Source organism: Berghia stephanieae, chromosome 1 (assembly GCF_034508935.2).
Source record: "Berghia stephanieae isolate SIO BIC M18660-M18661 chromosome 1, UCSD_Bste_1.3, whole genome shotgun sequence".
In the NCBI taxonomy this organism is placed as follows: domain Eukaryota; kingdom Metazoa; phylum Mollusca; class Gastropoda; order Nudibranchia; family Aeolidiidae; genus Berghia; species Berghia stephanieae.
This window is the reverse complement of record NC_088360.1, coordinates 20,929,181-20,955,809: the sequence shown is the minus strand read 5'-3', so window position 1 is coordinate 20,955,809 and position 26,629 is coordinate 20,929,181. Positions and strand designations below refer to the sequence as shown.

The 26,629-nt window shown below is 36.7% G+C and overlaps 2 protein-coding genes across 2 annotated transcripts in view; one reads left to right on the top strand and one right to left on the bottom strand.

Moving 5' to 3' along the window:
• Nucleotides 1–853: 853 nt before the first annotated feature.
• On the top strand, nucleotides 854–2,952 carry LOC144970222 (uncharacterized). Its single transcript, XM_078909637.1, has one exon. It carries the CDS (start codon nucleotides 887–889, stop codon nucleotides 1,979–1,981), a length of 1,095 nt encoding a protein of 364 aa, XP_078765763.1. The 5' UTR covers nucleotides 854–886; the 3' UTR covers nucleotides 1,982–2,952.
• Nucleotides 2,953–11,620: 8,668 nt separating this feature from the next.
• The window catches only part of LOC144963782 (papilin-like), a 241,112-nt gene continuing 226,103 nt past the window's right edge, over nucleotides 11,621–26,629 (bottom strand). Inside the window, exons 41-44 of the mRNA XM_078897749.1 lie at nucleotides 23,207–23,287; nucleotides 18,832–19,023; nucleotides 17,766–18,038; nucleotides 11,621–14,603 (exon numbers count right to left, since the gene is read on the bottom strand). Of these exons, the coding sequence (XP_078753875.1) occupies nucleotides 14,473–14,603; nucleotides 17,766–18,038; nucleotides 18,832–19,023; nucleotides 23,207–23,287 (677 nt within the window). The 3' untranslated portion in view covers nucleotides 11,621–14,472. The remainder of the gene's footprint in view (nucleotides 14,604–17,765; nucleotides 18,039–18,831; nucleotides 19,024–23,206; nucleotides 23,288–26,629) is intronic.

The window sequence follows — 26,629 nt, the reverse complement described above, 5'->3', positions numbered from 1 at the left end:
GACCTTAAGACTAATTCTGAAATATGGTACAGTGTATAACAAATCTGTCATGAGGAAAGACCTTAAGACTAATTCTGAAATATGGTACAGTGTATAACAAATGTCATGAGGAAACACCTTAAGACTCATTCTGAAATATGGTACAGTGTATAACAAATTTGTCATGAGGAAAGACCTTAAGACTAATTCTAAAATATGGTACAGTGTATAACAAATCTGTCATGAGGAAAGACCATAAGACTAATTCTGAAATATGGTACAGTGTATAACAAATGTCATGAGGAAAGAGTTAACGGTGTATAACAAATTTGTCATGGGAAAAGGATCTCCCTACGCACTTTCTTTGTTTATTCATAAAACACAATGCCCTTGAAAATGCCCGTGGGTCACATTGACCTGTCGGGATTATCGTCCATTCATATTTCTCTTTGTCTTTTACTTGCTTACCTGGCAGGCAGTACTTTGCGGTAATTTCCAACATAGGTTCTTATTGATGCTATGCGTTTAGATGAAATACTCACAACATCCGCCAGTCAGATATTCCGTACCAAGACAAAAAACTGTGACTTTAAACGTTAAATAATCTGATACAATTTAGTGAGAACTACAAAAATGGCTTACGAAAAGCAACAAAGAGCTGAGCAACGTCAATTTCGTTCTATCTATAGATCTTCTCCTCCTGGACTCCAGCTGTTCTTTATCAGGCCATGTACTCATACGGCCACTATTGAATTTTTTTTTTTTTTTTTGCCTGTGGTCATGATTCAGTATTTCTTGCTCCCTCCATTATTGGTCAAGTATATCTATTATAAAAAAATAATAGGGTTGGGGATCAACATTTCTCCGAACAGACGAATCTAAAAATTATAAGACTATCTTTTACAGAATGATAAAAACCAAATGCGTTGCCTTTAAAAGAGGTGGAAAGATCGGGATGATGGACAGGTGGTTTTATAGAGACAAATTATTAGAAACAGTAGGGCAATTCAAATATCTGGGGTTTATGTTTGGTAGTAGTGGAAGATTTACGAAAGGAATACAGAACCTTGTAGACCTAGGTCGTAGAGCAATGTTTAACTTATATTCTCTGCTCCACCAATATCAGGAATTTTCACCTTCCACCCAACTCCATCTGTTTAATACTCTAATATCACCAATACTTAATTATTCGTGCGAAATATGGGGCTATTGTGAAGCGGTAAAAATGGAACAAATGCATTTAGGATTCTTAAAATCCATACTGGGGGTAAGGAAATCTACACCGTCAGCTTTCGTATATCATGAATTAAAAGTATTCCCATTAACCAATCAGCGATTAATAAGAGTAATTAAATACTGGTTTAAAATTTTAAAACTACAAGAAAACAATCCAGTCAAGATAATTTATAATAAATTATTAACACAGGCTACAGAGCATATCTCTTGTACTAACTGGGTAACTTTGCTAAGAGGAATGTTGTGTAAATATGGTTTTGGATACGTTTGGGTTAATCAATACGTTGAAAATGAGAATATGTTTTTACATACTTTCAGTCAACGCCTGAGCGATATTTTTTTACAAAAATGTAAAGAGGAGATAAGATCAACTAGCGATCATAAATTTTATAAACATTTGGACAATGACAATTCTGTACGCTATATATTCGAGATTAAAGAAAAAGTAATTCGATTCGCCATTACAAAAATTAGATTAGGTTCTCATAATTTTATGTGCGAAAGGGGGAGATGGCAGAGACCAAAAATTGATTTTCCTTCTAGGCTCTGTATAAATTGTAACTCAATTGAAGATGAGTACCACATAATCTGTGAATGCAGACGGTATAACTATTTCAGAGGAAAATATTTACCAAAGTATTTAATTGAAAAGCCCAATATGTACAAGTTTATACAATTTGTAAATAACTCCACAGGGACAGAATCGCGAAGATTTGGAATTTTTTGTCGAAAACTTTTGATCGAATATGAAAAAAATGTTAGTTAGGCACCTGGTATTACTGGAGAATTAAAATACATTTGATTTTTTTTTTTTCTTCATTGTGGTATGCATTAATGTATAAGATTATGACATATATTATTTGAATATTTAGTCTATTAGCCATAATTGAATCCTTTGAATTAACTTTTTTCTCACTGTTTGTTGTACATGTGATTTCGTAGATCAGTGTGTGTGTGTGGGTGTATGTGTGTGTATGTATGTGTGTGTGTATGTATGTGTGTGTGTATTTGTGTGGGTGGGTGCATATGTGTGTAGGAAGGGCGTGTGTGATTGTCAGTCATTATAATCGAGCATGTCTTGAGCTTGACACGCATATGAGAGATATATTAAATTAATGTATATATGTATAATTCTTATTTTTCGCTACTTGTAATGTATGAGTATCTTGTGACATTAGATAATGATTGGTAATCAATGAAGATCATCGTCACTACCGTTGTTGTTGACATCATTTGTATTGTCTGTTGATATTGATTTTCACTCTCACTGTGCATTGTTATTATTGCTATTTTTATTATGATAATGATAACGATGGTGGTAGTGATGGTGATGATGGTAGTAACGGTGGTGATAGCGTTAATGATATTATTGATTCTGTTATTATTATTGTTATTGTTGCTATTATTAGCATTATTATTAGTGGTAATAGTGGTGGTGCTAGTGGAAGTGGTGGTAGTAGTGGTGGTGGTAGTAGTAATAGCAACGGTAGTGGTAGTAGTAGTGGTAGTAGTGGCAGTAGTAGTAGTAGTAGTAGTAGTAGTAGTAGTAGTAGTAGTAGTAGTAGTAGTAGTAGTAGTAGTAGTAGTAGTAGTAGTAGTAGTGGTGGTGGTGTTAGAAGTAGTAGCAGTAGTAGTAGTAGCAGCAGCAGTCGTGGTAGCGAAAGCAGGGGGGGGGGGGTGTAGTAGTAGTGGTAGTAGTAGTAGTGATAGTGATAGCAGGGGGGGGGGGGGGGGTTAGTAGTAGTAGTAGTAGTAGTAGTAGTAGTAGTAGTAGTAGTAGTAGTAGTAGTAGTAGTAGTAGTAGTAGTAGTAGTAGTAGAAGTAGTAATAGTCGTAGTAGTAGTGGTGGTAGTAGTGTTGGTAGTGGTAGCAGTAGTGATGGTAGTAGTGGTTGTGGTAGTAGTTGTAGATGTAGTAGACGTAATAGTAGTGGTGGCTGTAGTGGTGTTAGTAGTAGTAGTGGTGGTGGTAGTAGTAGTAGTAGTAGTAGTAGTAGTAGATGTACTGGTGGTAGCAGTTGTGGTAGTAGTTGTAGCGGCTGTAAGAATATTTCATGGTTATATAAATCTTATGTAAACAAATCTCATTGTACAGTGTAAAAAAATCATTGTCGTCATGTCATATCTTATGTTGATCAATAAGACGTGAATCATTTGAGTTGTACCAAGGTCTAAAAATCTATTAAATAACTAAACTATTAATTAAATCTTTAATTGATTTTACATAATTATTACCACCATTATAATTATCATTATTTTTATTATCATTATTATTATTATTATTATTATTATTATTATTATTATTATTATTATTATTATTATTATTATTATTATCATTATTATTATTATTATTATTATTATTATTATTATTATTATTATTATTATTATTATTATTATTATTGTCATTGTTATTATTATTATTATTATTATTATTATTATTATTATTATTATTATTATTATTATTATTATTATTATTACTGTTATTATCATTATTATATTCGTTGTTTGCCTTGCTTTATTATTGATTTTACTTATTTGATTTGTTGAAAAAATATATTCTTGTATGAGTTACATTGGCAATTGCCTAAAATAAACGTTTTTGAACTTGAACTTGATATATGAGTAACTTGCGAACCTTGTTTTTATTTCAGGCTAATTCTATCATCCGCTGACTCAATACGAAGAAAATATGCGAGGTTGTAATACTCAAACCCATGGCCGACTAGAGTAATATAGTTACGTCATGTTCAGACCTTTTTGACGTTTGACTTTCATTGCGAGAATAATTGATTGTATGCAATTCTAGCATATCCACAACAAAAATTAATGACGTATTTTTAAATCTCTCTTGATACTATCAAGTTATGATAATCTTTCTAATCTAATCTATTTAAAAATAGGGTTGGGGATCAACATTGCTCCGTAAAGTCAATGTTAATTTTTTTTTCATCGGCAAATCTAAAAATAGAATACAGTAGTATAATAAGCATAATGGATGAAGACAGCCTCTTCCTAATAACGTTTAATCTAAAAATAAAATACAGTATTATAATAAGCATAACGGATGAAGACAGCCTCTTCCTAATAACTTTTAATCTAAAAATAGAATACAGTATTATTATAAGCATAATGGATGACGACAGCCTCTTCCTAATAACTTTTAGTTCTCCGCACATGCGGGTCCTCCACTAGTTTGTTAAACAGAATTCAAGGTTTTTGCGCATGCGATTCCATCAGCAAACTGTTCGACAGCTGAATAACTCTCACATTAAAATGATACTTTCTTATATCTATTCTTGCTCTTTTACCACAAGACAATCACAGGGGTTAGAGTTCAAAGGCCGTTCATAACGGTTTTAATGTAGTAGTCATTCAGGCCTCTCCCTCAATAAACTGCAATAAATTGTGGCGGATTTCACCTCCTGTACTATAAGTGACATTTGATCAATTCAATGATATATAAATTATTATATTATGATATATTATTTTACTATGTACGTATTATATAAATCAACCAGAAATTTCTTCTCTTATGGTTTGGGGATTGATCACGATTTATAAAAGGAACGAAATTGACGTCACTCAGCTCTTTGTTATTGTTTTCAGTCCGCCATTTTTATAATTAGTTCTTACTAAAGTTAGAATATAAACGTTTATGGTTACAAATAATTTTGTACGTTGGTGCGTTATATCCGGCTGGCGGATGTTGTGAGTATTTTGGCTAAACATAGAACACTAATAGCTTATACAATAGCAAGTAAAATGTCCTTCATCACTAGGCACTGGGTCTATACATTTTGTTACTTATATGATAATATTTGAAACCTGGCGCTTATGGTGGTGAATAAAATCATGGAGGAAATCTCACCAAATGGACGGTTTGATGGACACGTTCCCCCCATTGGTTTGATGGACATGTTCGCCTATTGGTTTGATGGACATGTTCCCCCATTGGTTTGATGGACACGTTCCCCCCATTGGTTGGATGGACACGTTCCCCCATTGGTTTGATGGACATGTTCCCCCATTGGTTGGATGGACACGTTCCCCCATTGGTTTGATGGACACGTTCCCCCATTGGTTTGATGGACATGTTCCCCCATTGGTTGGATGGACACGTTCCCCCATTCGTTTGATGGACACGTTCTCCCCATTGGTTTGATGGACACGTTCCCCCATTGGTTTGATGGACACGTTCCCCTATTGGTTTGATGGACACGCCCCCCCCCCCCCCCTGGTTTGATGGACATGGTCCCCTATGGGTTTGATGGACACATTCCCCCATAGGTTTGATGGACATGTTCTCCCCATTGGTTTGATGGATACGTTCCCCTATTGGTTTGATGGACACGTTCCCCCATTGGTTTGATGGATACGTTCCCCTATTGGTTTGATGGACACGTTCCCCCATTGGTTTGATGGATACGTTCCCCTATTGGTTTGATGGACACGTTCCCCCATTGGTTTGAGGGACACGTTCCCCCATTGTTTTTTGGACACGTTCCCCCCATTGGTTTGATAGACACATTCCCCCATAGGTTTGATGGACACGTTCCCCCATTGGTTTGATGGACACGTTCCCCTATTGGTTTGATGGACAGGTTCCCCCATTGGTTTGATGGACACGTTCCCCTATTGGTTTGATGGACACGTTCCCCCATTGGTTTGATGGACACGTTCCCCTATTGGTTTGATGGACACGTTCCCCAATTGGTTTGAGGGACACGTTCCCCCATTGGTTTGATGGACACGTTCCCCCCATTGGTTTGATGGACACGTTCCCCCCATTTATCGCATAAAACGGGACGGCGCAAGCGCGGCCCAGCGGTACGATTATTGCTTCATACCCGAAAGGTACCGAGTTCGATCACCTGCCGCTGCGCTGTGTGGCTTTGAGCAATCACTTCACCCTAGCTCAATTTGCTGTGCTGCACTGCGGCTGACGCCTGGTTTATTTCAGTCTTCGCTTGGAATAGACTCTAAAGTTGAATTTCCCCTATGGGATGAATAAAGGGAATTTTCTGTTTATTTGCTCGTTTTAAACTAAAGAGGATTCATATGGTGACAGAAAAATGGACTCGAATTAATAACAAGAAATGAAGTGAGTAAAAAAGTGCCAGAAGACAACAGAGAATAAAAAATTCACGGTGGCGACGGGGGCTCGAGCCCGCGACCTTACTGGTACTACAACTCCACCTGGAAGAGGGGATCGTGTCTCTCCTGTGTGAACTATCCACGACCCCAACTCCGTACCAATAAGATCGTGGATTCGAGCCCAAATCGCCGCCGTGGAGTTGTATTCTCTGTTGTCTTCTGGCACTTTCCTACTCACTTCATTTCTTGTTATCATCAACATAAGTGGCTGCTCCGGACCGATCCCTTTGTACAATAATGTGGACCGATCCATTTGTACAATAATGTGGACCGATCCATTTGTACATGTGGACCGATCCCTTTGTACAATAATGTGGACCATCCATTTGTAAAATAATGTGGACCGATCCATTTGTACATGTGAACCGATCCATTTGTACAACAATGTGGACCGATCCATTTGCACAATAATGTGGACCGATCCATTTGTACATGGGGACCGATCCCTTTGTACAACAATGTGGACCGATCCATTTGTATAATAATGTGGACCGATCCATTTGTAAAATAATGTGGACCGATCCATTTGTACAATAATGTGGACCGATTTGTACAATAATGTGGACCGATCCATTTGTACATGTGGACCGATCCATTTGTACAATAATGTGGACAGATCCATTTGTACAACAATGTGGACTGATCCATTTGTACAATAATGTGGACCTATCAATTTGTACAATAATGTGGACCGATCCCTTTGTACAACAATGTGGACCTAACAATTTGTACAATAATATTGACCCATTAATTTGTACAATAATGTGGACCGATCCATTTATACAATGATGTGGACCCATTTATTTGTACAATAATGTGGACCAATCCATATAATGTGGACCGATCCATTTATACAATGATGTGGACGCATTAATTTGTACAATAATATGGGCCGATCAATTTGTGCACAAAAGTTTGTGAATTGTTCTTGCAATATTGATTCTCTATTACTTGTCAATATTATTACTAATTCCCTATTACGTATCAGTTGTCATTATTATTTATTTCTTATTACTCGTAATTTATCAGTATCTGGTCTAGTGCAATGACACTCAGTTTCATTTACCTCGACCCAGGGTTCGAGCCTCGCTTGGCGCAGATTTGAGTCCTTGTAAAATGAGTACCTGGTCGGTAACAGCATTGTCTCTGTCGGAAAAAAAAAATTTGTTATATTCCTTAACAAGCGTCATGTCTTGTTCTACATGTTACGTGTTGCTGTTGGTCAGGGTGCCTTTTGTAAAGCGCTTTGAGCATGTTTAGTGGATATTGCGCTTTATAAAACAAAAACAAAAGCTGCAGCTCAAGCTTTGAAATGGAGACGGTGAGAATTGTACAGGATGACTGAAATGGAGACGGTGAGAATTGGACAGGATGACTGAAATGGAGACGGTGAGAATTGGACAGGATGATTGAAATGGAGACGGTGAGAATTGTACAGGATGATTGAAATGGAGACGGTGAGAATTGGACAGGATGATTGAAATGGAGACGGTGAGAATTGTACAGGATGATTGAAATGGAGACGGTGAGAATTGGACAGGATGATTGAAATGGAGACGGTGAGAATTGTACAGGATGATTGAAATGGAGACGGTGAGAATTGTACAAGATGATTGAACCAAAATGACAAGTGGAGATAATTTAGCCTGATATAAAAAGGAAAAGTTTATTGACAGATAAAAAAGGCTATTTGATACAAAATTGTTATAATAACCTAAAGCAATTGCATGAATTGGGGGGAAAATGTCTAACTTTGTAGACATGTGCCACCAGACGGCAGCACTATAAATAGAATATTTATAAATATTACACAGCAATTGGTTTCCTACATCATGACAACAAAATAAACGTGAAAATGATATTTAAAAAAACCCCAGTGACACAGGGTCTAGAATCTCAAATAATAATATGTGACATAACACACACTACACAAATCAAACATAATAAACACTTACAATTGCAAATAACGCACAAATACACACACACAAATGGGCAAAGAAGACCTGGGTTTGACGCAGGGTCTAACACATCAAATAACTCAAGCGTGTTTGGTTGATTGGTAGCATTAGTCCTTTATAGCCATAGACCTAAACGGACAATAGAAATTGCTTGCTAGCCTTTGGAAAAGACGCTAGTCTAGTCTATTGCAAAGTACTTTCCACCAGATCTAAGCGAGACCCAGCTACCCAATCACTGATGGGTGGAGAGGGGGTCAGAGAAAAATCTCGACTTCACCCGCAATCAATCTCAGTCCCTTGGCATATGAAGAGAGTGCTCAACCAGCTGAGCCATTGATTGGTGATAGACTATGCTATGAATGTGTAGACATAACATGAGGTCCACTAACCACACGCTCATACACAAAAAATAAACAAATGAATTTTTAAAAAACCAACAAAAAACTTTTCATCGGCACTTTCTAACCAGCGGGCTATAACCTCTATAGAAACGTGAACTCGTCCATATTACAATCTGCGTTTCAAAACCGTATTAGGTTCTATAAGTTACTCTCGGCCCAAACCTGGTGCACTATTCATATCAAACTGTTAATCAAGCGCATGGATATGAAATTTAAACCTTAAATTTCACCAACCACACTCACACGACGTGAAAACAGTGACACATAAAACCATCTATCATTGATATATTACCCAACACTCTTGACCACATCACGTGACATCACATGCCTACATCAAATGTGACATCACATGCCTACATCAAACGTGACATCACATGTCTACATCAAATGTGACATCACATGTCCACAATAAAAGTGACATCACATTCCTACATCAAATGTGACATCACATGTCCACAATAAAAGTGACATCACATGCCTACATCAAATGTGACATCACATGCCTACATCAAACGTGACATCACATGCCTACATCAAATGTGACATCACATGTCCACAATAAAAGTGACATCACATGCCTACATCAAATGTGACATCACATGCCTACATCAAACGTGACATCACATGCCTACTTCAAATGCGACACCAAATGCCTACATTAAATGGGACATCACATGTGATATGCCATGCCTACATCATACGTGACATCACATACCTACATCAACCACTTCTCTCCAATTCAAATCCATCAGTAAAGTCCACACAATAACGACTCTGCCAACAAATTCCCTCCACCTACTACTTTCCATTCTAAACAAACAATTTCTAAAAATAAATTATAGATCATGCAATTAATTCATAACAAAATAGAACCAAATAATTTCTGATTAAATCAAGACTTGCGAAAAGTGTTGTATTCAGAGCTAGAGGGTCATAATCTGGTTTTCAAAATAAACAAACAAACAAACAGACAAACAAACTATGTCATTTCAATATCATGTACCTCTTGATACTTTCAAACAGATTTTTATTTTAAATGCAAAAACCATTTAAAAAAAAAATTAAAATGACAACATTCAAAGAGATAAAAATACATTCAAATGGACAATACAAAGACAACATTCAACATTAAAATGGACAATACAAAGACAACGTTCAACACTCAAATGGACAATACAAAGACAACGTTCAACACTCAAATGGACAATACAAAGACATTTTTCAACACTCAAATGGACAATACAAAGACAGCATTCAACACTCAAATGGACAATACAAAGACAACATTCAACACTCAAATGGACAATACAAAGACAACATTCAACACTCAAATGGACAATACAAAGACAACATTCAACACTCAAATGGACAATACAAATACAACATTCAACACTCAAATGGACAATACAAAGATAAAGTTCAAACAGACAAAAATACATTTAAACGGATAAAAAAAACCATATTCAAACAGACAACACGCAGACACGGCTAAATCCATTATTCTAATCGTTTATATATCATTATGTACAATAAAAATAAAACATTGGAAAAGAGGAAAAAAAAAATAAATTTAAATCTGAAATTGTGAATGAAGGGTGAAGGTCAAACCATTCCCGACATCCCGACAATTTTTTGAGCTGATTCTTTTTTCCCCCTGATTTTTATCGATTTGTTTATTCTGCCAGTTTATTCTTGACACCTTGCAAAGATTTCTACATCCAATATAAATCCGAGACAGTCTAGAATAGAAATAAGGTCATCCCGAGGCCTACCATCACACCATTTACAACAACCATTCAATAGGCCGTATAAACAGTCATAGACGAAAATCAATATAACAGCTTCAAAGAAAAAAAAAAATAGAACAAATGACCAGACACGGCACATTTCTGTCTCAAAACCCTTCTTCAAACAGAAACATAAAACAATGAAAACATAAATACGATACTAAAAAACCAGATCAATTATGTATTCATGTTTTCATTGGGGTTTTCTTGTTGTTGTCATGTTGTTGGCTGAAGAAGGGTTTTGAGCCTGAAATGTTCCGTGTTTGGTATTTTGTTCTTTTTTTTTAAGCTGTTCTATTCATTGTTGTGTTTTAGTTTTTACAATCCACAGCCTGTACCAGTTTCTAGCAGCTTAGCATCAGTTTAAAAAGGCACTGGTGGGTGATTGTGTCACCCTATCCAATTGGGATTTGACGACTGTTCTGTGCCCAGTTCTGTACTCTTCAAACATGGAAGTAAAAAATGGAGTAAAACAATGGAACTGTGTTTTCCGTCCACCGTGGCCTCCAGGCCAGTGAGCGATGTGAAAAGTGACCAAATAGAGCCTTACCCGGGCAAACAATGCTAAAAGTCTGATCTCCTTGGACAACTCATCGGTTTTGATAATCACAAAAATTCTAACGGACTAGGAAAAATTAATAGATATAAATGTTAATTTAAAATTGATTGTAGAAACATTATTCTCTGTGTGGTGTGGCCAATTTTGGCTAAATTGGCCAGGAAATTTGGAAGCCACGGTAAGAATCTCATCGATAATTGATATATTGGTATCGAGAATTGAAATCTATTTCAAGCGCCCGATTTCAAACAACTCTCAATCAAGATTTTCTGAGAGTAAATAAAATGCTGTAAATGATATTATTAAGCCGTCAAATTGCCATAAATATTGTACCTGCCCATTTCTGATGAAGCCTATAAGAGGCTCAGTATCAATGTCGTCAGTATCGATTTAGGTAAGTATAGACGATATTTGGTCCTTTTTTAATATTTTTATTCCGGTGGACTGAATACACAGTTCCTAAAAGAATAAACAAGAGCTCCGGACAATCATGAAGGTGAAGGTGAGCACTCAAAAGGCAGTGTGTCATAAAGCATTTAGAGAAACATCCACTTTGAATGATAAAAAGGCAGCCATTTTTCCACATTGACATCAACCCAAAAGAAATTCATGAAATTCATTGATGGATCAAAATGCTGATGACTATAAAAAAGTATTTTGAAAAATATAAAAATGTCAATCCTTCCAAAATCGGCTTTCACTCATTCATTAATTTCAATGATAGAAATGTCGTTTTGAAACATTACAAAAACCAGGCAGTGATCAGAAAATTAAAGCCATAATTATTTTCTACCGATAACCAATAGTAGCATTTTGAATACGATTTATGGTGAAGGATCGTATCAGGCAATGAAGTTATAAATAATATGTAGAAGTAAAAAGACAAGAGCACTTAGGCAATGTCAACATGATAGAAAACTTGTAAAAACATTTTATTTGTATAGCAAAGTCTTTATAATAATTCTATAAAATAGGCACCAAAGTCAAATAATAAATATAAAAGGAGATAAGGAATAGGGCAGACAGATTTCTCTCACACACTCTCTCTCTCTCTGCATCGACATTCCACTAGTCACTATTCACTACACATGACACATGACACACGACACGGACTACAACACATCATGTGTCTTATCTCACTAATTAAAGCTACAGAATTATAAAATCACACACATAACATTTTTGGTATCGTTTCAAGTTGCTGTCTTAAAATTTCAAATTAAAATCAAAGAAAATAAAACCCAATACAAATCCAAACCCTACAGGCCAAAATTCTGTTTGTCTTTGGTTGTCTTCAGTAGTCTACAATTATCAGGCAGGGACCGGAGTCCATGTTTAGAAAGAAAAAATGATTAAAGATGTAATTTTTTCCCTAACAATAAAATGTAACCAATCACCCCCCTCCCACCCCACACATCGTACCATTATGTCTCCCCCCCCCCCCACACACACATCATACCATTATGTCCCCCCCACAAACATCATACCATTATGCCTATCTGAATACGTGTGGATGACGCGGTGCCAGATAAAGCAAGAAAGAAAAATTCAAGAAAAAGAAACACATCAAAAAAATCAATCGTCCTGGCAGACCTCCTGACCACCGGTCAGACGTGCTACCATTGCTATGCTAGCATCTGAGGTGTGAACAGACGTGCTACCGTTGCTATGCTAGCGTCTGAGGTGTGAACAGACGTGCTACCGTTGCTATGCTAGCGTCTGAGGTGTGAACAGACGTGCTACCGTTGCTATGCTAGCGTCTGAGGTGTGAACCCCCCCCCCCCACAGGCAATGAAAACGGATTAATTGAGATGGTATTTCTTTTTCCTTGTATTTTTCTTTCTTGCATTGTCTGGCACTGTCTCTCTGACACGTGTTCAGATCTTTATCTGACATCGGCGTCTGCTCCCTAATTTCTCAATATGCTTTTGCCAGATTGATTTACATTGTGGAAATCCAATTTATAGCCAGAAACATCACACCTGTGCTAAATGTACACACCTGTGCTAAATGTGCACACCTGTGCTAAATGTACACACCTGTACTAAACATATTTTGTTTCAGACTTGTAAAAGAACGTGAATTTTAAAGGAGATACAAAGTCAAATGTGACGCCCGTCATCTCAATGCTGAATCCACTTGTCATCATCGTCTGTCCCGTCATGACACCAGACAGATGTGCTAGGTCAAGGATAAATCAAAAACTCAACCAGGATAAACACAGAGAAAAGAAATCTTCAACAGATTTACCTCCATTCGGTTCTACCATGGCATCAATTTTGTTTATCATTTAAAATGTCCATTTACCAGTAGATTAATTGGTTTAGATTCCAAAAACACAAACATTTAAAATGTCCATTTACCATTAGATTCATTGTTTTAGATTCCAAAAACACAAACTTTTAAAATGTCCATTTACCATTAGATTCATTGGTTTAGATTCCAAAAACACAAACATTTAAAATGTCCATTTACCATTAGATTCATTGGTTTAGATTCCAAAAACACAAACATTTAAAATGTCCATTTACCATTAGATTCATTGGTTTAGATTCCAAAAACACAAACCCTAACATTTTTCATAAATCACAGATTACTCTCAAATTAGAAGTAAAAGCGCAATGAAAATTCTGCAAAAGACTTTGAACCTTGCCAATGCCACCTACCAATTGATAGATTTAAAACATTTTCTTGGACATGGTGTCAACATATTTACATGCTTGTCAGTTCCATTCCTGGCAGACGATGTCAACACATTTCCCAGCAAACTTTCACTAGCATATGGCCATTTATAGTCAACCATCAACTGGGAAAAGGATTGAACAAAAATAAATAGAACGGCTTCAAAACATACAAAACACATCACTGGCCATCTCCCGATCAAGCCATTCAACAAAACGTGTCAAATACTTTTTAGCCACCTGACTGGATTTTAAGTGATTCATGCTTGTGAATGGCTGAAAAATGGTTTTGAGCCTGAAATGTTCCTTGTTTGGTATTTTAATCTTTTTCAAAGCGGTTATATTTATTTCTGTTCATTATTTTTTACAGTCTACAGCTTAGGATTACTTTACCTTTCACTGGGGTAATTTTCTTAAAGGGTAATTTTCTTAATGGGTAACTTTGTCTCTTTCACTTTGGACCAATCAGAATAATTTAGTTTGGTGCCAATTATTTCCTTTGTAAAAAGTCCAGTCTTTTAACCCAGAAAATAACTACAACAAAACTGAGATGATTCCAAATGCTTCAAATTCATAGAGTCAAAGTTGCCCATCCGGACTCAATTACCTCCCTTTGATGGGACTAGCACACATTGTTAGTACATTTAGCTGCACATAAACACAGGATGTCCACACGTTTACCAGCAGGCCACGCCCATCTCAGACATATTTACTCCAATCACAAATAACCAGCATCCCTACAGGACTGACAACACTTGACAGCAAACATCCTAAATCCACACAATCTCCCTGCCACTATCAGGCTGCACTTGGTTCTCCTCATTGTGTCTTCACATTTGTTGTTGGGGCCTGGAGGAAAGGAAAACACATTGACAGGAAGTTATCTATCAAAGGATGAAACAAACTGGTTTGTTTGTTTGTTTTTAAGGGTTTTACGGCGCGTGCAACACATAAAGGTCATGTCAGCACCAGTAAAAAGGAGGAAATTTAATAAGAAAAAAATAAAATTAATCAAGATTCACGATTTAAAACTACACAAGAATAAGTAAGACAAAGGGGAATCAGATCAAATATGGAGTAGATGTAGATTTCAAGAGCACACTATTACTATCAGTGTAAGCAGTTTGAGATCACCTAAAAGTCGCAACCAGACACAGGCACAGGATCCAACTAGGAGGCCACATTCAAATGCTTACGTTATACATTCAAAACAACATATATAATAATACAAGAGAGAGAGAGAGAGAGAGAGAGAGAGAGAGAGAGAGAGAGAGAGAGAGAGAGAGAGAGAGAGAGAGAGAGAGAGAGAGAGAGAGAGAGAGAGAGAGAGAGAGAGAGAGAGAGAGAGAGAGAGAGAGAGAGAGAGAGGTTTAACAACAACAAAAATATCATCTCCCAACATTTTAACTTTAAATTTAACTGCTTTCCTCTCAGCCAAGGACTCTGACTAGGAGAAGGACAAAACCAAGTAATCTCATTCCACGACAATGACAAAGAGCAAGTTGGAAAACAGATATAGGGGTATAAAATACACAGTAAGTGACCTCCCTGCCCACCATGGGAGGTCAGGAACTCCACCCAAAAAAAAAAAAAGAAAAAAAGTGAGCTTTTATATAGCTCATTATCCACTAAACATGCTCAAAGTGCTTTACAAAGGGTCCCTGACCAGCAGCAACCCGTAACATATAGAACAACAAATGAAGCCTGTTAGGCACTATTTAGCAATGACTATCCCGCACAAATCTTTGGGCCTCTTTTTCGCTCACGAAGTGCCCGAATTCGCGTCAAAATATGGGACGAAGCCGTTTCGTATATGCTATTTTAAAAAATTAATTACGACGCTGTTTATCGATGAATATGACTGAAAGTTGGCACACAGTTAGAAAAAAGGTCATTTTAGATTATGTCAAGCGACAAAACTCGTGCGATTACCAGAAGACCGTTAAAAATAGATTTTTACTCTTTGGAGTAAAATATTTCTAAAACTACCGGGCGTGGAGGTTTTGTCGCTGACAAGGTAATACATGAACATTTCTTCTTTTTGGTTGTAAAATTTCATATGAATATGACGAGTACTTTTCCTGTATCTTACAAAACACCATCCTAATTTGCTCTTCAAGTTTCAATCTTTTAATCCATTTATTACGCAAGATACAACCAAAGGTCGAAAAAAAATGCCGAAAAAGCGTCCCATATTTTCGCGTTTTTTTCCTCTTTGCGGGTCATCCAAATAAATGACACCTTTGAAACTGCATAACTTGTTTATTTATGAATGGATTTTCAAAATTCAAAAACATTTTTACTCAGTGGAGATAGGGCTTTGATTTTAGACAAAAATTTTCCTCAAAAAGAGAAAACAACATTTTTCATAGTCATTGCTACACTATTACAATTTTTTTCAGACAGAGACAATGCTATTATTGGCCAGGTACTCATTTTACACCTGAGTACAGTGAGAGAATTTGAGGAAAAAGTCTTTTCCAAAGACCCAACTAGGCGCCAAGAGAGGCTCTAACCCAGGACACTCCGATCTGAAAGCGAGTGTCATACCACTAGGCCACAGAGCTGAACCCAGGCAAACAAACTGTAAGGAGAAACAATTCGATGATATCAATTTGATGATAACAATTCGACGATATCAATTTGATGATAACAATTCGACGATATCAATTCGATGATATCAATTCGAGATGATATCCATTTGATGATAACAATTCGACGATATCAATTCGATGATATCAATTCGATGATAACAATTCGATGATATCAATTCGATGATATCAATTCAATGATATCAATTCGATGATATCAATTCGATGATAACAATTCGATGATATCAATTCGATGATATCAATTCAATGATATCAATTCGATGATAGCAATTCGATGATATCAATTTGATAATAACAATTCGATGATATCAATTTGATGATAACTATTCGTTGATATCAATTCGATGATATCAATTTGATGATAACAATTCGATGATATCAATTCGATGATAACAATTTGATGATATCAATTCGATGATATCATTTGTATTTTCTCACGTAGAGAGTATAACCTCAACTGTTTTCCATTTTCTCCAAGGTAATTTGATAATTCCATATTTCACTCGTCGGGCTATGGGGTCTTGTGCTATGACACCCGCTTTCAGATCAAAAGGTCTTGTGTTCGAGCCTCAGTCGACGCATGGTTGAGTCCTAGGAAAAGACTCTTTTCTCACAATCTCACACTCTACTCAAGTGTAAAATGAGTACCTGACCATTAATGTCGTTGACTCTGTCAGAAAATATTGTAATATCGACTAACATTCGTTCTACATGTTACACATTGCTATTGTTTAGGGACGCTTTGTAAAGTGGTTTGAGCACGTTTAATGGATATTGATCTATAAAAGCTCAAAGTTTGTTTGTTTTTTAAAACTTTCAATGACTACCATTTGACATCTGTACGTCAATCACCACAGATGATGATGATGATGATGATGATGATGATGATGATGACGATAATGATGATAAACGTAAGAAGAAGAACAAGACTATGTATATAAATAAATCCTGTCTATTGGCTTGTGGTCGCCGAGTCTCTTTGGCATACTGGTGTTTTGACCAGGCCAACTCTAGTGACTTTCAACAGATCTTTTACTTTTGATCAGATCTAATAGGGAAGAGAAGTCGTCATGTCAAACCCTCCGTTTTTTTGGTTCCTGAATCCTTGAGATGTGTGTGTAACCAGCCCTTTAGAGTACTAATGATTAATACTAATAAAGGTGGCATAACTAATTCAGTAGCAGGATGTGTAGGCAGATTCTAAGGATTACAGGAATTAGAAGAGTGAGGATGGGCCTCACTCTTACAAGGTGTGTATTCAGTCCTCCTGAAGAGAGGTTTTACACTTCCAATGAAATAGAAACCATTTTTTAAAATCAAACGTTCCTTCCCTATTTCAGAGGGAGGCTCAACTATACTATACATAATATCAATATTCTGCATAAACCTGTCGACTTACTCTGTAATTTAATCTGTACCGTCGTGTAGTCGGTCACCGAGCCCATGTCGCTACGGGCCACACATTTGTACACACCGGCATCTTCAATGGACGCTGATCTGACGACCAACTCTCCTCCTCTCACCGACCTCCTGTTCTCGTTGCTAATCTGTCTCCCCTCCTTCTCCCACACTATCCTGGGGGTGGGGAATCCCCTGGCTTTACAGTTGAGACGGATAGTGTCTCCCTCCAGGAATGTGCTGGGATGGCGTTCTATCTCAGCCCAAATCGATTCTGGAGACGAAGATGGAATTGTAAGTGATGCATCAATTCCCCATCAAAATATACTGTGTCCTTTTATCAAACAAAACATGAAAACAATATATATATATATATATATATATATATATTATAATATATATATATATATATATATATATATATATATATATATATATAATATATATATATATATATATAATATTATCTTTTAAATTGATTGGGGGTCCTAATAACTCAGTTGGTAGAGCACTCACTTCACACTCAAAGGGACTGAGATCGATCCCGGGTGCAGTCGAGATTTTTTTCAGACCCCTTGTCCCCCCAGCAGTGAATGGGTAACTGGGTTTATTAGATCTGGCAAAAAGTACTTTGCGATATACTAGTGTCCTTCCCAGAGGGTAGCAAGCAATTGCTTCTGTCTGTCTCACGGTATAGAAACCGAGATAAACTTTGGCTCCAAGCGCCTAATGGCTCTGAAGGACTACTTTTAAATTGAGCAAAGTACCACTAAATGTGCTCAAAGCCCTTTACAAGATGACCCAAGTCAACAGCAACACTGAACATATAGGACAAAACATAATGCATGTGAGTTGGGTGGTGTGAGACAGCATAAGTAAAGAGTCATTTTCAACAACCCCTTGTATTACTTTTCTTGTGAACTTTTCATTGTAAATCTATAATTTTTTTACTAACTCGTTTTCATCCTTTTTAATGGAGCTGATATGACCTAGATGTGTCGCAAGTGTCAGAAAATCCTCAAAACAACAACAACAACAAAAATTAATAAAATAAAAAGAGTCGTCACCTGTAATGGTCAGAGAGATGATTCTTGATATCGGCTGAGAAATTCCATTTTCAGCAACACATTCGTATCGGCCCTTGTCGGCCGGCTGGGCATTTGAAATGATCAGAGTACCATTTCCAAACATCCTGTGTCTTGTTGTTGTCCTCAGGGGTTGGTCATCTCTCCTCCACGACACAGTTGGCCGAGGATTGCCTGGAGACATAAGACATTTATACAGACTGACGTGACGTTAGGATGGTTGTCTGGAGACATAAGACAATTATACAGACTGACGTGACGTTAAGATGGTTGTCTGGAGACATAAGACATTTATACAGAATGACGTGACGTTAGGATGGTTGTCTGGAGACATAAGACAATTATACAGACTAACGTGACGTTAGGATGGTTGTTTGGAGACATAAGACATTTATACAGACTGACGTGACGTTAGGATGGTTGTCTGGAGACATAAGACATTTATACAGACTGACGTGATGTTAGGATGGTTGTCTGGAAACATAAGACATTTATACAGACTGAAGTGACGTTAGGATGGTTGTCTGGAGACATAAGACATTTATACAGACTGAAGTGACGTTAAGATGGTTGTCTGGAGACATAAGACATTTATACAGACTGACGTGACGTTAAGATGGTTGTCTGGAGACATAAGACATTTATACAGACTGAAGTGACGTTAAGATGGTTGTCTGGAGACATAAGACATTTATACAGACTGAAGTGACGTTAAGATAGTTGTCTGGAGACATAAGACATTTATACAGATTGACGTGATGTTAGGATGGTTGTCTGGAGACATAAGACATTTATACAGAATGACGTGACGTTACGATGGTTGTCTTGAGACATAAGACATTTATACAGAATGACGTGACGTTATGATGGTTGTCTGGAGACATAAGACATTTATACAGACTGACGTGACGTTAAGATGGTTGTCTGGAGACATAAGACATTTATACAGACTGACGTGATGTTAAGATGTTTTTCTGGAGACATAAGACATTTATACAGACTGACGTGGTGCTAGGATGGTTGTCTGGAGACATAAGACATTTATACAGAATGACGTGGTGCTAGGATGGTTGTCTGGAGACATAAGACATTTATACAGAATGACGTGACGTTAAGATGGTTGTCTGGAGACATAAGACATTTATACAGAATGACGTGGTGCTAGGATGGTTGTCTGGAGACATAAGACATTTATACAGAATGACGTGACGTTAAGATGGTTGTCTGGAGACATAAGACATTTATACAGAATGACGTGGTGCTAGGATGGTTGTCTGGAGACATAAGACATTTATACAGAATGACGTGGTGCTAGACTCTCAGCAATACAAAACCTCAACTTGGACCATTGGGGTCATTGACAAAATCTGTGACAATGAACATGAAATTCTAGCTCGAGTATCTGATGATAAGACATTTATACAGACTGAAGTGACGTTAAGATGGTTGTCTGGAGACATAAGACATTTATACAGACTGAAGTGACGTTACGATGGTTGTCTTGAGACATAAGACATTTATACAGAATGACGTGACGTTATGATGGTTGTCTGGAGACATAAGACATTTATACAGACTGACGTGACGTTAAGATGGTTGCCTGTAGACATAAGACATTTATACAGACTGACGTGACGTTAAGATGGTTGTCTGGAGACATAAGACATTTATACAGAATGACGTGGTGCTAGGATGGTTGTCTGGAGACATAAGACATTTATACAGACTGACGTGATGTTAAGATGTTTTTCTGGAGACATAAGACATTTATACAGACTGACATGGTGCTAGGATGATTGTCTGGAGACATAAGACATTTATACAGAATGACGTGGTGCTAGGATGGTTGTCTGGAGACATAAGACATTTATACAGAATGATGTGACGTTAAGATGGTTGTCTGGAGACATAAGACATTTATACAGAATGACGTGGTGCTAGGATGGTTGTCTGGAGACATAAGACATTTATACAGAATGACGTGGTGCTAGGATGGTTGTCTGGAGACATAAGACATTTATACAGAATGATGTGACGTTAAGATGGTTGTCTGGAGACATAAGACATTTATACAGAATGACGTGGTGCTAGGATGGTTGTCTGGAGACATAAGACATTTATACAGAATGACGTGACGTTAAGATGGTTGTCTGGAGACATAAGACATTTATACAGAATGACGTGGTGCTAGGATGGTTGTCTGGAGACATAAGACATTTATACAGAATGACGTGGTGCTAGACTCTCAGCAATACAAAACCTCAACTTGGACCATTGGGGTCATTGACAAAATCTGTGACAATGAACATGAAATTCTAGCTCGAGTATCTGATGATAAGACATTTATACAGACTGAAGTGACGTTAAGATGGTTGTCTGGAGACATAAGACATTTATACAGAATGACGTGACGTTACGATGGTTGTCTTGAGACATATGACATTTATACAGAATGACGTGACGTTATGATGGTTGTCTGGAGACATAAGACATTTATACAGACTGACGTGACGTTAAATGGTTGCCTGTAGACATAAGACATTTATACAGACTGACGTGACGTTAAGATGGTTGTCTGGAGACATAAGACATTTATACAGAATGACGTGGTGCTAGGATGGTTGTCTGGAGACATAAGACATTTATACAGACTGACGTGATGTTAAGATGTTTTTCTGGAGACATAAGACATTTATACAGACTGACATGGTGCTAGGATGATTGTCTGGAGACATAAGACATTTATACAGAATGACGTGGTGCTAGGATGGTTGTCTGGAGACATAAGACATTTATACAGAATGATGTGACGTTAAGATGGTTGTCTGGAGACATAAGACATTTATACAGAATGACGTGGTGCTAGGATGGTTGTCTGGAGACATAAGACATTTATACAGAATGACGTGACGTTAAGATGGTTGTCTGGAGACATAAGACATTTATACAGAATGACGTGGTGCTAGGATGGTTGTCTGGAGACATAAGACATTTATACAGAATGACGTGGTGCTAGACTCTCAGCAATACAAAACCTCAACTTGGACCATTGGGGTCATTGACAAAATCTGTGACAATGAACATGAAATTCTAGCTCGAGTATCTGATTTTGAGTAAGGCATTTGACACATATTACCTCATTTGATTCAGGTGCGAATGATTTCTTGGCTACTGATAGTATCGAATAGTAATAGTATTATACGTTAGTTAATACAAAGATGTAAAAAACCTGCTATGAAATGGATATTTTGGTCCATGTAGCCTGGTAGGGAAAGAATACCTTATTGTGAAAGCTCACTAAGCCTAGCATCTGCATCTGGGGTCATTTAAGGAGATAAAAAAGACCTTGCTATGAAATAAAAACAAACAAAAAGAAAAAAAGTGAAAAAACAAACAAACAAAAACCTCACAAAACCCCTGAACCACTTTACTTTTAGGTCTATCTGGGATTTTAAGTTATATATTCATGATTTTAATGTATTTTGTTGTTGGCCGAATAAGAACATCTGTGATTGGTGTTTTGTTCTCTTTTAAAGCTGCTTTATTTTTTGTTTATTCCTTCATCATTAACCACACCTGAATTACAGACCCATCAAACTGACACCAACCTTCATCGTTGACCACACCTGAATTACAGACCCATCAAACTGACACCAACCTTCATCGTTAACCACACCTGAATTACAGACCCATCAAACTGACACCAACCTTCATCGTTGACCACACCTGAATTACAGACCCATCAAACTGACACCAACCTTCATCGTTAACCACACCTGAATTACAGACCCATCAAACTGACACCAACCTTCATCGTTAACCACACCTGAATTACAGACCCATCAAACTGACACCAACTTTCATCGTTAACCACACCTGAATTACAGACCCATCAAACTGACACCAACCTTCATCGTTAACAACACTAGTGGAAGGGAACCTCACCACGCCTCTCGGACAGACATCAGAATGTAAACAATGCCATAATTGGTGTACATAGCGAACTACTATGGAATCTATGGTATGTGTCTAAGTACAATATCCACTGTTCTACCACTTGATCAATAGAACCAACACAGAAAACCAAGTAAATATGAACGTTATTAATATGATTGAGAAAAATTGTGATAACAAGTCACCCATCTGCTGGTATGAAAACAATAACAATGATCAGAGAGAGGTCGATATCATTCATGTTAAAGTTTATAAATAACCAATTATGTTGTCCTAGCATGTGTGAAAGTGTGTCACAAATTCCATGCTTTGATTGGTCAAAAACATTCTGGCTAGTTTATTACTTAACTATACAAATTTAACGTGATTATGTCTTTGAGCAATGACAACGTGATTTTCCTACCTGAGGCCTGGCAGTGCAAGAATCCGTCTTCTCCTGGTCTCAGGTTGATGGACGCAGGACCAGGCACGATGCTCAATGGAACTGAAACAATTGGAGATTTGGATATTTATAATAACTCTCAAGTTCTTTGGATGGTGACGATGATTATAATAATAATAATAATAATAATAATAATAATAATAATAATAATAATAATAATAATAATAATAATAATAATAATAAATATAATAATAACGATGATGATGATTATGATGAAGATAATAATAATAATAATAATAATAATAATAATAATAATAATAATAATAATAATATAATAATAATAATAATAATAATAATAATATTAATAATAATAATAATAATAATAATAATAATAATAATCACAATCATATTTATATATCATTTGAATTTGTTCAATATTACACAATGCTCAAAACGCTTCACAAATATAATATTCCTACATAGATACACATATATACAAACACACACACATACACACACACACACACACGCATGAATGCAAGTACTCACAATGGTATATAATATAACAATTAGTGAAGCATGAGAACAATTTTGTTTGAATGTAATGTGTGAGAAAATTGATTCGGTCTGCTTCATGAGAAGATGTACTTTATATATAAATGATCCAACAAAGTAACGAAGTGGATGATGTTCTACTCGTAATACTTCAAACATTATAGTTATGATTTTTCATGCTATCTTTATTATCATTTGCAAGCTATGAATTAGTGAATGAAAGGTTCGAATATAGTGATCCATGTACCGTAAGTCAGAGTATGGAGGCCACCATGTTGTTTTGACGAACAATTGGAAGAGGGGAATCAAGAGGGATGTATGTGATTTTACTTACGTCTTGCGTTTCTTGTTTCAGATTGTTTGTTTACTTTTCTATTAATTGTTTCCACTTTCTTTTTAGGTAATATAAAAGATGCTAGGTGAGTTTATTGTTAGGTGATGAATGGACTGAGCTGATCATGTAACGATATTAATGGGTCTTTGTCTAAATATGTCTTTGTCACGAAAATTGGTTGGGTGGATCATTGTGATACCATCAGTATTGCTTTTATAGTATAGACTTGTCATCAAATATATTTTGTCTCCATGAGGAGCTTTTACTTTTATTATTACGGGCGATCTTAAATCTGTTTTTTTTTTCAAATAAGTGATGACATCTATGAGAATTCGAGATCCCATTTCTTGCACATAAGAAACACGTCAAGCCTTTGAAGGAACGCGCTAGATTTTGCCTATTTTTAGGAAGCTTGACCGGGATTTCCGGAGGAATAAAGATAAGAGAGGAACATGCTAGGAATGTGATTAGAAGATTTGTTATTAATCAGGAGAGAAAGAATCAAAAGCAGATGTGTGAAATGAATAAAACAGCTAACATTGCGTGGGCATTGAAGAGATTTGGTGGTCCTTATGTTTATAGTTGTGATGATGACTCGTTTAGCAGTAGATTGAATGAGCGGAGAGTTTCTAAAGTTACCGTATGCTTAGAGAAGCAATTACAAATGAAATTAGACATTGGAAGAGAAAAACAACGTAAAATTTGGCATTCCTGATAAAATGATTGAAAGTTTGAAGGGCGTTTTGCCAGTTGGATAGATTGTTTTGCTGCTTGGTCATCTTTGCAGCAGTGAAAATTGACCGATTGACCGTTGGTGTTGAGCAAACTTGCAAATTCAGTGATCTTGACCAGTGCTGACGTATAATGATAAAATATTGATGTTCTATCACGGCAGGAGCGTGTATGCCTCTTTATACTGCTGGCACAGTGTTTTACTATCATTTATGCATGATTTTGCTGGATTTGAGGTGTTCTTTGATTTTTTAGTGATTTTGATGAATTTACTATTTTGTAAAAATACATATTAATTTCAAGCAATTATCTCTATGCTCTATGAATATTTCTGTATAGATCAATATGTAGCTTGTAAACCTTTAAATTATTAATGTTAAAGCATAAATTTCATGTGTATTCAATAGTTGGCTGATTTTTTATGATTTAAAAAAAATTTGCAATTTTATTTCATTTTTACCTCCCTTTGCAGAATTGGGTAATTTTTGGCTTTTTTTCCGTTTTTGATGAAACAAACACCTCTACAGTCTTGGAAACGATTGGTTTGTTTTAAGTTTACTTGGCTTGATGAAGCAGCCGTTGATAGGGTGATTGCTATTTTCATGAGGGTCTCTGAAAATAGCACTTGGGCCGATTATGCAGTTACGTCGATTTACGCTATACGCAAATTGGCATATCTTTCATCAAAAGCGTCCCAGAACCAAGGTTTTGCTATTATTGTTATAGGGGAAGAAAAGATCTGGGCAGCAGAGCATAAAATTATGACCTACTTTCATTTTCACATTTTAGTTTTGAGTACTTAATAAAACAAACTGTAACAATGAATAGCTTGGGATTGAGCGTTTAAAAAAATATATACAGCGTAATATCCACTAAACATGTTCAAAGCACTTGCAAAGGCTCCCTGGCCAGACGCAATATGTAACATGTAGAATGAGACATGACATCTGGTAGGCATTTTACAAACAAATTTTCAACAGAAACAGCACTTTTTTATGGCCAGGTACTCATTTTAATCTTGAGTACGGTGAGAGAATGTGAGTGAAGAGCCTATTCCAAGGACTCAACAATGCACTGAGTGGGGCTCGACCCAAGGTCCTTCCAATCTAAAAGCGAGTGTCATTCCATACGACCACATAGCCACACTTGGACTTAATCCAGTCTCTCCTCATGGACCCAGGCTAATCTTCAGGTTGTCCCGACAGCAGCTGCAGCAGTCAAGCCCTCCCCCATTTCCCCCTCATTTTGCCTCTTCCCTTTCTCAACTGTGTGGCTTTGTGGTCTAGTGGTATGCTGTTGTCTTTAGACCAGTGAGTCTTTGGTTCGAGTACCACCCATGACATCGCAAAGTTGTGTTATCATTTGTAAAAGACACTTTACTCACTTTCCCTCACTGCACTCAGGTGTAAAATGAGTCAGATGAAAAAAAAAATGTTATATCCCCTTACAGGCATCATATCCTGTGCTACATGTTAAGTATTGCTGTTGCTTTGGGACCCCTTTTAAAGGGCTTTGCGCACATTCAGTGGACATTGCGTTATATAAGAGCACGAGTCTTTTTTATTTAACTAACCTTTGACCTCTCACATTTCTCTCCTTTCTAGCTATCAGGCGACAAGGTAAGTGTCATACAAGACAGGCTACTGTTGGACATTCATAGTAACTTTAAGTGGAATACTGCATAATCTATTTATAACTCTGTCCTTACCAACCATAGAAAATTCATAAATAAAGACAAAATTTCTATATGTGACCCTTCGCCTCAAAACGGTATTAAGTCAGGATGGTTAAGATGTTGAAAATTGAATTTATAGCCAGAAATA

Excerpts from the sequence above, each read along its gene's own strand:
- LOC144970222 (XM_078909637.1), top strand. The coding sequence starts at position 887 with ATGATAAAAACCAAATGCGTTGCCTTTAAAAGAGGTGGAAAGATCGGG.